This window comes from Plectropomus leopardus, chromosome 11, assembly GCF_026936395.1.
Source record: "Plectropomus leopardus strain MGB_pleo_1.0 chromosome 11, ASM2693639v1, whole genome shotgun sequence".
NCBI classification, from domain to species: domain Eukaryota; kingdom Metazoa; phylum Chordata; class Actinopteri; order Perciformes; family Serranidae; genus Plectropomus; species Plectropomus leopardus.
The window spans coordinates 24,522,696-24,535,160 of record NC_142186.1 but is presented as its reverse complement, the minus strand read 5'-3'; the positions used below and the strand labels follow the sequence as shown (position 1 = coordinate 24,535,160).

Here is a 12,465-nt window from a genome sequence, read left to right as displayed (position 1 = left end):
TACTATATTGATAACGAAAAGTACTTATCTGCAAACTCAGTCCAAATCTAAGCATAATGGGAAATATAGGCTAATTGGTTGGGACTGCAGTGAAACATGAAAGGCTAAACAGCATCAAGAAGCAGAATATTTGACAATATTTATGACATAGTCTCATGTCCATCGCAGGCCTCTGAACAGAATCAAATTAAAATCAAATATTGGCAGACTTTGTGATATCAGCAAATATTGTTTTGTTGTCCTATGAATTGATGTAATATAGTATTGCGATTGACATTGTAATTTTCACCCCTGATGTTTATTAGGTCAACTATAGAGTCCCTGATTCATTTTCTGTTAATCGATTATTCTCCTCTTTGCTCCACGTGGGCTTAAATGAAATTTAAGCCACTTCAATGACGCCACTGATAAAACCCAGCAACAGGTTTCAGTGATTAAACCATGTTTTATTGTATAGATATTACAGAACATTTCACTATAGATAAATCTTGGAATACTTTACTTGTATACAACTTCAGAGCTATGCAAAAACTACTCACGTCAACTTAAAAGTACAGACATGCAACAACACATCCTTTAAGGGAAAGTAAAAGATTAGTCACAAGAACACACAACACATATAGAGACTGATTTGGCTTTCATCTACGACCGTCGCTACTGATGGCCGATGGCTTAGGATCAGTTGGATATGTGGAAAAATTCCCTGACAGAAGTGTAAGAGGCTTAAGTAAAGAAGTCAACTTGACTCAACGGTTGAGGACTTTTGACCAGGCACTTGGCGATAACAAAATGCATAAGGCTTGGCAGCTGGAAAACTTTTGGCTGTTAGAGAAAAGTCTGAAAAAAGAGCTCCTGATATGAGAGGCCAAACTGTTATTCAACACCTTCTAATATGCAAAATCTGTCAAAATCTATAATAACACTCAGCATCACATTGTTATGGAAATCAGTACACTAAAAAAAAAAAGACTAAAAAACATTGTATCTCCCATGAATCAGTTAAAATTCCAGGCAGCAAAGACATAAAGACAATAAGCAGCAGGCAGTTTAGTTAGTGATGGTCCTTCTTTACAGAACTCTTGAAGACACTGCAGCAAAGTCAAAAGTCACGGTTGTTTTTTGTTTTTATCACTGCAACATACTTTCATTACTTTCAACAGAAAACCACTTCGGCTTGTTCCCATCAACCACATCCTTCCCCTCCTTTCTGAAACACAGAAAATTCTTCCACTGATTCTTCCACTTTTGTCAGTTATTACAAAAGACATGCAGAGTAAACTGTCAACACCACAATTTTGTCTTTTTATCATGGATGTGTGGACAGAGATCAAATAAACACAATGCTAGGTTGAGTTAATTATTAGTAGATAAAAACAACAGTAACAATACACTCACGCAGGACTTAGAGGAATGATGCTGCGATAAAGAACTCAGCACCAGTTAATGGCCTAAAAGGCACAAAACTTTTTATTTATCTACATTAAAAAGTGAAAAAAAAACCCATTAATAACAGCTAATTGACCGAGTCCCCATGCAGATGACAGCAGCAAAAAAGTAAAAACTTGCATACTTTAGGTAAAGTATAAACCAACAAAGATGGGAATTCCTGTCTCCTGGTAAAAAGAATTTGCTTTATCAATATTTGCATCCCTCACAGCTGCTTTGCTTTTGCCTACAGCAGAAAGCATAACAGCTTAGATGGAAAGAAAACCACATAAAAGGACAAACTTTAAAAAGAGACACAAGTGAAACATGCATACACACAGACAAGACTACGGTGCTGCAGAGTTGTTACAGTGGTTATAGGCACGAGGAGGAGATGTGGAACTCCTAGTCTGAATATTAGTGACACCTCTCCTGATAACTTCCTCTCTCCCTCTCTTCTTAACGCACAAGGGCGGGCGTTCCAACCTGCAACGACAGCGAGAGAAGCTTCAGATATTAACCACCTGCTGCGGTTGTTCTGTCTCACGTTAGTCTCTCACACACATGCTCCGGCTCACCTGGGCGATGCTAACTCCGGTGAGTTTCTCCACAGCAGCGGGCAGCCTGGTCATGATGTCCAGCACCTCTCCGGTAAGTTTGGCTGCTCCCACCTCCGAGCCGCCACTGGAAACCATAGTGATCTTTTGAGCCTCCGTCAGTGGCTTGCTGATCTCCTCTGCCATCTGCAGGACAAAAACGAACAGAGGAATTAACGGTTTTACAACTTCTGAATGGAACTGTAAATTATAATTTACTCCAAATGTTGATTATTGGGTGAATATTTAACAGTAACCTTTCCAATTGTCTAATAGTTGGTTATGTTCATATTAACTTCAATGAACTGTACCATCAGGGCTTTCCTTATGCATTCAATTCTAAACTCACTTTTGGATACATGTCTGAAAAACAATGCAGTAACATATGTACGTATATAAGCATACTATATGGGATTTATAAATGAAAAACTCACGGGTTTTCAAGGTTGGACAGTCACACAGTATTTTATCCCACAGCTCTAACATTTATCTTCATCTATTCACTCATCTATGAGAGTCAGACTGACCAGTGGCAGTTTCTCCAGCAGCATGTCCACCATGGCTCCTTCTTTGTACTGCTTGAAGGCTTCTGCTTTCTTGGCCATCTGCTCTGCCTCAGCACGGCCCTTAGCCTCCACGGCAAAAGCCTCTGCCTCGCCCTTAATCTGCGGACACACTCTTGCATTATTATCCTCACAATGTTCAGAGTTAAGAAGATGATAGAAGGTTACAGGAATACAAGTTCTGGAAGTAATTATGTTCGGTAAATGTGATATGTGAACAGACAGCGAGGGGAAAGTGCACATGGAAAACATGCAGCAGGACTCACTCTGATGGACTCGGCCTCGGCCTCAGCTTCCATGATAAGCTGCAGGCTGCCAGGCGAAAGAGAGATTGCACATTATGTTTTATCAGTGGTCATCAAAACTATATGAGACAAGAGCATTGTGTCTCTAGCACTCACCGCTGAGCCTCAGCCAGCCTCTCCAGTCGGTATCGCTCTGCTTCTGCAGGCTTCTTAACCTTGGCCTCCAGCTCCTTCTCTTTGCGGACGATCTCCTGCTCCTGTAGTGTAATCTGCTGAGTCCGCTCCACCACCTGAACCTGCATCTTCTCGTCTTCAATGCGCTGCTTGGTCTTGGCCACCTGACGAGGGAAACAAAGAAAAAGGGAATAACAACACTACTCAGCCTTCAATCACTGAAAAGTGATCAGGTGTCATCTGTGATCTGGAACCCGTTTTTTTTACACAGAGATTGTGTGATAGAGCTGCTACTAAGTACAGGCAATAACAATCATTTACTCTGTTATATGGTGGCCAGTTTCGTCCTCGGCTCAGAGGGCAGAGAGCTCCTGAATCTCACTATTTTTCCAATTTGCAGCCACTGTTTTTCTTCTTTGAGTTAGCTGCTTACTGTTAACAGCTACTTTTTTAGCTCTCCCACGGTGGGTCGCACACATAACACATTATCACTCCTTGTCTGAATTGCTCCATTAAGCACCTGTCTCTTTCAGTCCTCCCTCCTGAAAAAGCCTGGTCTGCTCTGACTGGTCAGCTTTTACAAATCTAAGACATCTGTGCTATTGGTTTCTCTGTTGCGCCGTCATTGCAGCCGGGAAAATGACTGAGCAGCATTTTCTACCTTAAAAAAACAAAAACAATAAAAGCTTCCAAACCAAAATCTTCAAACTGGACATATTCCAGCATTACACGTAATCATGTTGCTACGTGTAGCAGTGTATGTAATGTAAACACTTGCAGTAATGTGCCTGGAGCAGGTGACCGTATAAAGAAATCTGCCACGATCTGAAGTCAACTCGGAAGTAGAAAAAAATGTTGGAAACATTCATAACAGTCTGAAGCGTGATGTTTTTGCTCACATGGATTACTTTTACATACGTTTACTTCATTATTTGAAACTTGGGTTTAATCTGAACATCCAACGTTAACATTACATGCAAATGACAGAAAATAAAGAAAAGCAGGATAGGTCCACTTTAAAGCTCTTCACAGCATAGCCCCAAGAGATCAGAGCACAAACAGATGACTGTACCTGAAGCTGATAGGCCATTTCTGACTCAGCCTTCTTGGTGTTGACCTCAACATCATAGGCTGCCTTTTTCAGCTCGTAGTCTCTCTGGGCTTTTGCCATCTCGATCTCGTTCTTATACTGAGCTGAAACCTTCTCCTGCATGGCGTGCGCCTCCTGTATAGAGAATGTAGCAGGACAGAAAACAGGAAATGTTGGTTTTTCTCTTCGAACGATGGATTATTGTCATCTTCAGATGGTTCATATGAGCAGATACATGGTCCCTACAGCTTGAGGCAGGGTAAATTTAAAACGTTTTACATCTTTTTTAAATCCCACTCGACATTAAATTTAAGACCAATTTTACAATAACAAAAACTGAATAAAAAAGAAAACATGAACCGACATCAATTGCTTAGTGTTAGGGACAACTGTACTCAAATATTTATTGTAATATTAAAACATGATGTTTTAGTGATGGTCATGCAAAAGGAATTTGGCAAATTTCCTATTTCACAATAAATAAATACAAAAGAGTTATTTTGAAGTTCTACAATACAAAAAAAACAATTAAAAAAATATTAAGCATATCCTAAATCCAATTACTGAGCATTTTTAAGACTTCGATTCATTTAAGAAATGTTTACGCCAATTAAGGCCTTATGTTTTTAGACTAATGAATTCAATGCCCTTTAAAGCTGTGTCGGGATCCATGGGAACCATGAAATAGGCAGAATGATAGAGATGAGGAAATAAGATGATTTTACCCTCATGACAGCATCTCGTTTGTATTGAGCCTCTCCGATCCTGGCATCCTTCTGCACCTGGGCTGTTCTGGCTTTACCCAGCGAGTGAAGGTAGTCCTGCGAGACACAGACAGAGAAGGGAGGAAACAGTGACAATCGAATATGAGCCATCACAACTCGAGCTGCAAAAGGGAAGGCAGTGCATTAGGCAAACAAAAGCAAGAGACTGTGTGGTTTGCACTGAAGCTCTTAGACCTATTTTATCACTAATGTTAAGAGCAATGGGGGTTCTGTTGAGTCAGACACAGTGAGTCAATATTAATCGCTTAAGTGCATTACTGCAACAGAGGAAATAATGTGAGACTAAAAGCGTTTGTATGAAAATACTTAAGGCCCACAGCGACATTCTAGTTTATGCGGTTCCAGTTATAAGTGTTTGGTGTTTTGATACTCAGTTTTTTGTCATTAGCACTGGCAGAAAATACCCCAAAAGATATTAAGTACCTGATCGTCATGAACATCTTTGAGCGTGTAGCTGACAACACCAATCCCCATGTTGACCAGGTCAGAGGAGGCCACCTTAAACACCTGCTCGGAGAACTTCTTACGGTCCTGGTAGATCTCCTGCACGCAAAGATGGATATATTCAGTTATATATTAGCATTCACTTTGTGAAGTCAGGGATGAATTACTAACATGACGCCTCCAGACACTTATTTATGGGTGGAAAATGTCAAGAAATACTTTTTTGTTAAGGTCAGTCCACAAACCTCCACAGTCAAATGGGCGATGATGGCTCTCTGATGTCCCTCCAGTGTTTCTAGGGCAATCTGGGCAATCTCAGCCTCTGACTTACCCATAAACATTTGGCAAGCAGTGGCCAGCATCTCTTTGTTCTGGCCCTGGATCTTCACCTGGAAAAAAGACGGGAAAAGAAAAGTTGAGTAGCAGGTTAGATATTAAGTAAAAGGTTTGCAACAGTAAAAATCTGGCATTATCTGACTGTAAAGGTAAGCCATTAGCACAAGAATTAAAGTATTTAACCAACATAAAGAAAGCTCTCACATAAATCTAAGCTGACTCTGCAGTAAAAAAATGGGGGCAGCGAAAACAGAGAAAAAGGGTGTTTTTGTTTAGGAGGTAGAAAACCGACAACTAACAGAATGCTACGTACATATCAGGCCAATAAACCGTTCCACATGAAACAGTGGCAGCGGTCGATCTCGTATTACCGTTGCTCTGATAGCCACAACATGTTTCTGAAAACACTGAGGCAAGAAATTTGCAATACAGTTGCAGAATCCTGGTTTATATTTGACCAGCGCTGCTTAGTTTTACAGTTTGATCTGATTTTTTAAAGCCTCTGTTTTCTGTGTCCAAAAAGTAGTATGGCACCGACTTCCTATTCACAAACATTAAGGGGAAGCAGGGCATTTAAATATGTTCCTAAAAACATTTTAGGTGAGAAATAGGCAGTGCAGTAATATAATCTTGATTTGTGGTGGATCAGAACTACCTAGTGTTACGTGTGATCAGACTGCGGTCTAACTTTGAGAGCGGGGGGCGGGTGTGTCTCTTGATCAGCTCTATGCGTTTTGTGTCTGAGGTGGAGGCGTGTTTGGTGGGCAATATGAAAATGCAAAAGTACAGCCTGTAGTTCAACAACATCCCCAAAAGCCAGTGAAACTGACTAGTATTGTGCTCTGACAAAAATGTTTGCCTGATAATATTTTGTTCATTGTTTCCGTCCATTCAGACTGCAAATCCTTCATTATCAGTCATAAAGAGACCATGAGACATGTTTCTTTAGACCAGTGTCGCTTTTAGGGGTGGGCAGATTGATACCAAAATATTGATTCTTAAGGTACCACTGTTTTCGTTTGAAAGATCAATTCTAGCATCAATAGATCAAATCACAATGTTTATTTACAATAACTTTGGGTGGAAAAGTGCCAGGTCACGTACATATAATCAAAGCACACTGAGCAAATTCTGCCTAAACTGATAAGTTCTAAGTCACATCAAAAAGGCCAACCCAAAAAAGTAATATCAGTTTAATTATACGCTATATTTAGAATTTGCCTTGCTGTGGGACAGCCCTTACTGATGGGGATTTGAAACTATATAAAAATGCCAGACTCCACTGAGAAAAAGTCATTTTCCTGCACCCAACAGTGGATTAGCTGGTCTACCTCTGCCCTGATCACCTATTGTGCAAAGTAAAGTGGAGCAAATATTCAAATATAGAGTAGACTTAAACTGGTAGTGATTGTTTTAGGTGACTAAAATATGTTTTGCTGAGGCCTAATCCACAGCAGTACATTGTTTAGCTTCCATGCTAGTATCTGCTGTTTCAAAGACGCCAGCAAAGCATCACAGTTCTTAAAATCAGTCAACAGATAGGTCAGATAGGTTGGGTTGTTTAATTTTATGTCTTTATATATTATAGTTACAACTGAAAATGACGCCAGAAATACCCAGAAGTGACTATCTATACTTCTATAGGATCAAAACTATAACAGGGATCAGTTTCTCTCTTCTGTGTTGTACTCATTTGTATTTTAAGAGTAAATATGTCTTAGTAAACAACATATTGTTGCCATGAACACATCGAGTACAAGTACTCTTTGCTTCTCCACTGCTGTCCTCCCCTCAGCGTGAGATCAGCAGACTCCACTGAAGCTTTTACAAGCCTCCTGAAAATTTATTTATAAGAAAGCCTTTCCTTAAAATTCTGATTTGATGGTGTTACATTCTTCACTGTCATTGCATTTTAGAGTGGTCCTTTGGTCCTTTTTAAGTTTCGACGTGACTATTTTATGCACTTCCATATACTTTGCACTTTTACCTGTTTTAAAGTCAAGAGTTTGCTCTATAACTTTGGCGTTCAACCTGTTTTATATGATTTCATCATTTTTATCAGCATCTTATCTGCCTATCCATATGGTTATTTCTTTTACTCTTAATATGTATTAGCTTATATGAGCTTAATTCTCTTATTTACACTTTACTCAGTTATAAAATTGTATTTTTGAACTTACACCCTCATATGTTTTTGTTTGCAGTGCTATTTTATTATTTGTGCTTTTAATGTCCTTACTGTTGTTGATTTTGGTTGTTGTAAGGGACAGGGAGGGGCTACGTGGGTTTCTGACGTCTTATTTTATTCTGTAAACCTTTTTATCTGGGATCACTTTGTGCTTAAGCTTGAAAAGTGCTGTTTGAATAAAGATGATGATGATTATTATTATTATTATTATTATGTTTATGTTGTGTAAACTGAAACAACATAAAGGTCATACAAACATTGCACTGTGGCATGTATTCTAAAGTGGATGCATGAGAACTTAAGAGTGCAACAGGAAGGAGGGGAGGAGGGAAATGCCTCGGCTACCAGACCCCCAACAAAGAAACGAAGTTCACTGGCAGAGTCTTTTCAGAGAAGCTTAGGTGTATACACATCCAGGTGTACAGTGGTAAAACGAATATTTTAGTCAAACTGGATCTTCAGCCTTGGTTAATGTTACATTTTTATACTATAATTGGTCATTATTAGCTCTTATTTCTCTTACTCTCCTCTACATTAGAGTAAAAAAGCCACTTTCAATAACTGAGAGTAACCGTTTCAGTATCGATGTTGTTAATTCTGGCCCTGAATTACCTTAATTAAAACCTTTTTTTTGCAAAATAATGTTTTTTTTGTGAAACCCCCCCACAGCTTTTTAACTCTATTTAATAAAAGCCTCATGGTATTTCAGTCATCCAATTCTTTAAGCATACCTGTGCAATGCCAGTGACAGAGATAGGGACACCGTGGCGGGTGTAGACTTTGTCACTCTTCACATTTAGAGTCAGGGTGTTGAGCGTGATTCTGAAAGGAAAAGGCATAAAATGACAGTGAGGGTGGAGATGTGGATGGATGTTATAACAAAGAGCAAGAATGAGAAGGCTCAGCAAAAGAGAGACAGAGGAATTTAAGTCAATTATTGTCCACAAAAACCACTCCCCCATCCTGCTAATGACAAGCTGCCCGGTAATGGATTCAGCAAGAAGAAAATATATCTGCAAATCATGTCTCCTCTAATAACATAAAATGTAACTACAAACCCCTTTTTTGCTGACCAACAGACAAAATCAGGCAGCTGTGTTGTACTTAAAACATAAAAGAGATACAGAAACCATGATCACCTCTGGATCTGCTGAATACATGGGAAGACAAACACTCTTCCACCAGCAATCATTAGAGGAGGAGAGCGGCCAAAGCCTGAGGGGGAAAAAAAACACAAAACATAAACATTACACTGCCATTCAGTAACATAGAGGTAGTTATTCATACGTATACAGTAACTGGATGTAGGGCACAGTTTAACTTGCAATCCTGTATTACAACAACATGAGTAGTGCAAATTATTCATGATAGTCTACATAATATTGCAAGCCGGAAATTTCCTTCTTCACAGCAGACTCTAAGTGTTGCTCAATACAATCTTATCACAAGACATGTGACGGTTAAATCACATGATGTAATTTCACTGATCCACTGTAAACAAAGCTTTTATCACAGAACTACTATTACTACACCTACACAGTACAATGACTTTCTGAAAGTTTGTAACAATAGAACATCAACATGCTGGCAGAGGCATTTCAATACCCAACTTTTCTAACATTACTTTATTGCGAGAAATAACCATGAAACTATGAGATCTAGGCAAAACAAAAGAGGCAAGTATCTTACCAGACACAACCATGGCTTCATTGGGTCCACACGTGTAAAACATCTTGACTCCTGATTTGTGTAAAAAAATAAAAAATAAAAATAAAGCAAGACTTTTGACAAAATATGAACATTACAACACGTTTTCTTGGATATAATTGTAATCTGAGTCTAAAAAAACTGGAATACTAGGGGACTGTACGATATTTATAAAAGTAGACGCATTTTTCCTTGAGCCTCCATGAGAGATTGGAGGTAAATACATGCCCCTTTCTACACCATAAATAACCATATTTCTGTTCCTGGCAATGACAATTGCTGTAATTTGAGGGATTTTTGCCGAAAACACGCCTTTAAAACCCCCATGCAGGTTTTGAGGTTCTATGGGTATTTAAAAAAACAAAACAAAATACAACCATTTAAATCTGAATGTCCCTCCCCTAAGCCAAATCAAAAACATTACTCCCTTCCCAGTATTTAAAAATTACTTTACCACCCCCTCCCCTCTAATAAATAGCGAGCAGTCCCTTGCATAATGGATATATGAAACCAGAAAGCTGGATTCCTAAGTATATGTTTTGATTAGATTTTATTTGGGAATTTACAGCACAGCAACTCACACAAGTATTATGACATAAAAAAATCCCAGATGATAGCCCTTGAAATCATTACCAAAAACACTTAAATGCTGTAAACTAAAATGTTTATCTTTGGGAACATGCAACACTATTCAACAGATAAACAATATCCCTGATTTATGACTGTATCAAACACTATTTTTGCAGTGACTGATGGCAACCATAATGTAAGATATTCACCAGTCACACACGTTTATATTTGAGCAAAATGAAAAGTTTTGGTATTTGATCGATGGATTGTTTGGATGCAAAGACAGATAAGAGTATGGTAGTAACAAGCTACAACTAACACACGTCTATGTCAATCATTCAAGCTAAAGCTCCCACTTTTTTACAGAAAACCAAACCGCCCCTCCCCTTCACAACAACCCCAACACAGGGCAGTCAAATTAACATCCTGTTCTTTTTAAAGAGCATGTGTTATCATAGCCAGAGAAGCAAGATTAACGTCAGAAATACAGCTCATCAAATGTAAAACCGAGCAAAGACCGCTATCTCGCATGCTAACATTAGCTATAGTTAGCTGAAAAAAGACAGCGGGTTTGGGGCGAGGACGTCACTACGCTGGCGGAAAACAGCTCAGCTTTAAGCTCATACTGCATTACATAACAAATTTGATCCGTTACACTCACCGATATCCCGTTAATACAAATAGAGAATCCCTCTTTTTTTTTTTAGGAATAAATCGAGCTCAGTTTGCTTGTTGCAACGCTCAGGACGTGACCCGTTTCCCGTCAACTGGAATTGCAAAAATGTCTGATAGCAGGGGGAAGTGTGCAGTGACCACGCCCATCCTCATGACAACAATGACGCCTCGATGACGCCATCTAGTGGTCAACACCATGGGTCAACAGTGATAACTGCACACTGTCCTTTTTTTTAAACTATATTTTTATTGACGTTTCAACTGCACATCCCCCCCCCCAAAAAAAAATACACATCGATATCCAAATATAGGCTACATCTCCTCACACAGCCACACACTCCCACGGACAAAAAAAAAAAAATTCTGCCTTGATTGTATCAAAACTGTTGTGCATCTATTTTGGCATTGCCCTATTGTGAAGAATCTAATTTATGTAAGGCTTAATTTATGTAATTTTATTTCTGAAAATATTGATGACGGTTTTGTCTTTCTTTGGAGGAATGTGTGGAAAACCAAATGTACATGATTAATCTTATTATTATATTGGCCATATCCCATATCCATAAATGCAGATTCACAGGTTGAAGACCATGCTTTATTGCTTTTAACAACCAGACCACAAACACATTGATTTAATTCAACACTCCCCAAAATAAAAAGCTATTAAAACTGTATCATAATTCAAAGTTCCCTCCTCATTTAGGCATTTCATCAGATTCTGACACCAACTTTATCTTTTTTTCCCTCACCCATTAAAACACAGTGCTTCAATGTAATGTAATATTTAACAGATGAAACAAAGTTAAAGAATTTTTTTTTAAAATAGTACTTTTTTCATATTTGGTGTCTTTTGTTTTTTTTTTTACCTATTTATTTTCTCATCTTTTTGTCCGTATATATATATATATATATATATATATATATATATATATATATATATATATATATATATATATATATATTTAACATTTTGTATTTCATATTTATACTTGAGTCTTTCAAATATTTGTCTGTTTGTTTGTTCATGTGCTGTACTTCTTACCTGATGTTTTGTATAGGCCTATTTTTGGTCTGTCAGCCAACAGGATGTATTCAGTAAATATTACATTATGAAATGTCTTATTCAACCTGTTAGAGATGATTTGACAATGTTGATTTTTATTGACCTTGGTATCTTTGCATCGCCCAAGGCATCAGCTACCAGCTGTCGCAGCAGAGTCAGTAACTGTGCCTGAATGTACGTTCTTATATAACAAATTCCACAGCTTACTTGTGCATTAAATGTCTGATTTACATCAGAGGATGCAGCATTTAGCAGAGAGAGAACAAACCAAACAAAGGACATGATTGAAAGACTAAAAAAAAAACAGATTACCATATTTATGTTGTGATTTTTAAAGGAAGTTGCCCATACATTAAATGTCTGACATTTTAATTACCATCAGAATAATAAAAACATAATATTATTACTGACTTATGACTTATGGATCTCAACAGTGCTCCTCTACATGATTGATGTCTGCACTGGAATAACGTCTTGGTGCACGCCAACATGTATAATGTATTTAAATATGACAGTATTAATGTCAAAAATTGAAATGCAGTTTTGCATAGTTATTAGACTTAGTCTCACAGCTATGACTGCTTCTATTTGTAAAATAAATTCA

General features: G+C 38.1%; 1 protein-coding gene across 1 annotated transcript; it reads right to left on the bottom strand.

Moving 5' to 3' along the window:
- Positions 1-425: 425 nt before the first annotated feature.
- Positions 426-10,941, bottom strand: flot1b (flotillin 1b). The gene is made up of 13 exons (XM_042489387.2): positions 10,785-10,941; positions 9,536-9,586; positions 8,986-9,061; positions 8,578-8,668; positions 5,568-5,711; positions 5,302-5,421; positions 4,819-4,914; positions 4,076-4,228; positions 2,986-3,167; positions 2,851-2,896; positions 2,549-2,686; positions 2,004-2,168; positions 426-1,911 (listed from the first exon to the last, which is right to left on the bottom strand). The coding sequence occupies exons 2-13, from the start codon at positions 9,576-9,578 to the stop codon at positions 1,885-1,887; spliced, it is 1,281 nt and encodes a 426-aa protein (XP_042345321.2). The 5' UTR covers positions 9,579-9,586; positions 10,785-10,941; the 3' UTR covers positions 426-1,884.
- Between the last annotated feature and the right edge of the window lie 1,524 nt (positions 10,942-12,465).

What these genes read in the sequence shown, in the direction of transcription:
- flot1b (XM_042489387.2), bottom strand. Translation starts at nt 9,578, where the DNA reads ATGTTTTACACGTGTGGACCCAATGAAGCCATGGTTGTGTCTG. An exon ending in TGAAGCCATGGTTGTGTCTG is followed by an intron (nt 9,062 to 9,535) that starts GTAAGATACTTG and finishes TTTCCCCCTCAG; the next exon opens with GCTTTGGCCGCTCTCCTCCT. An exon ending in CTGTCACTGGCATTGCACAG is followed by an intron (nt 5,712 to 8,577) that starts GTATGCTTAAAG and finishes TCTTTTTTCCAG; the next exon opens with GTGAAGATCCAGGGCCAGAA.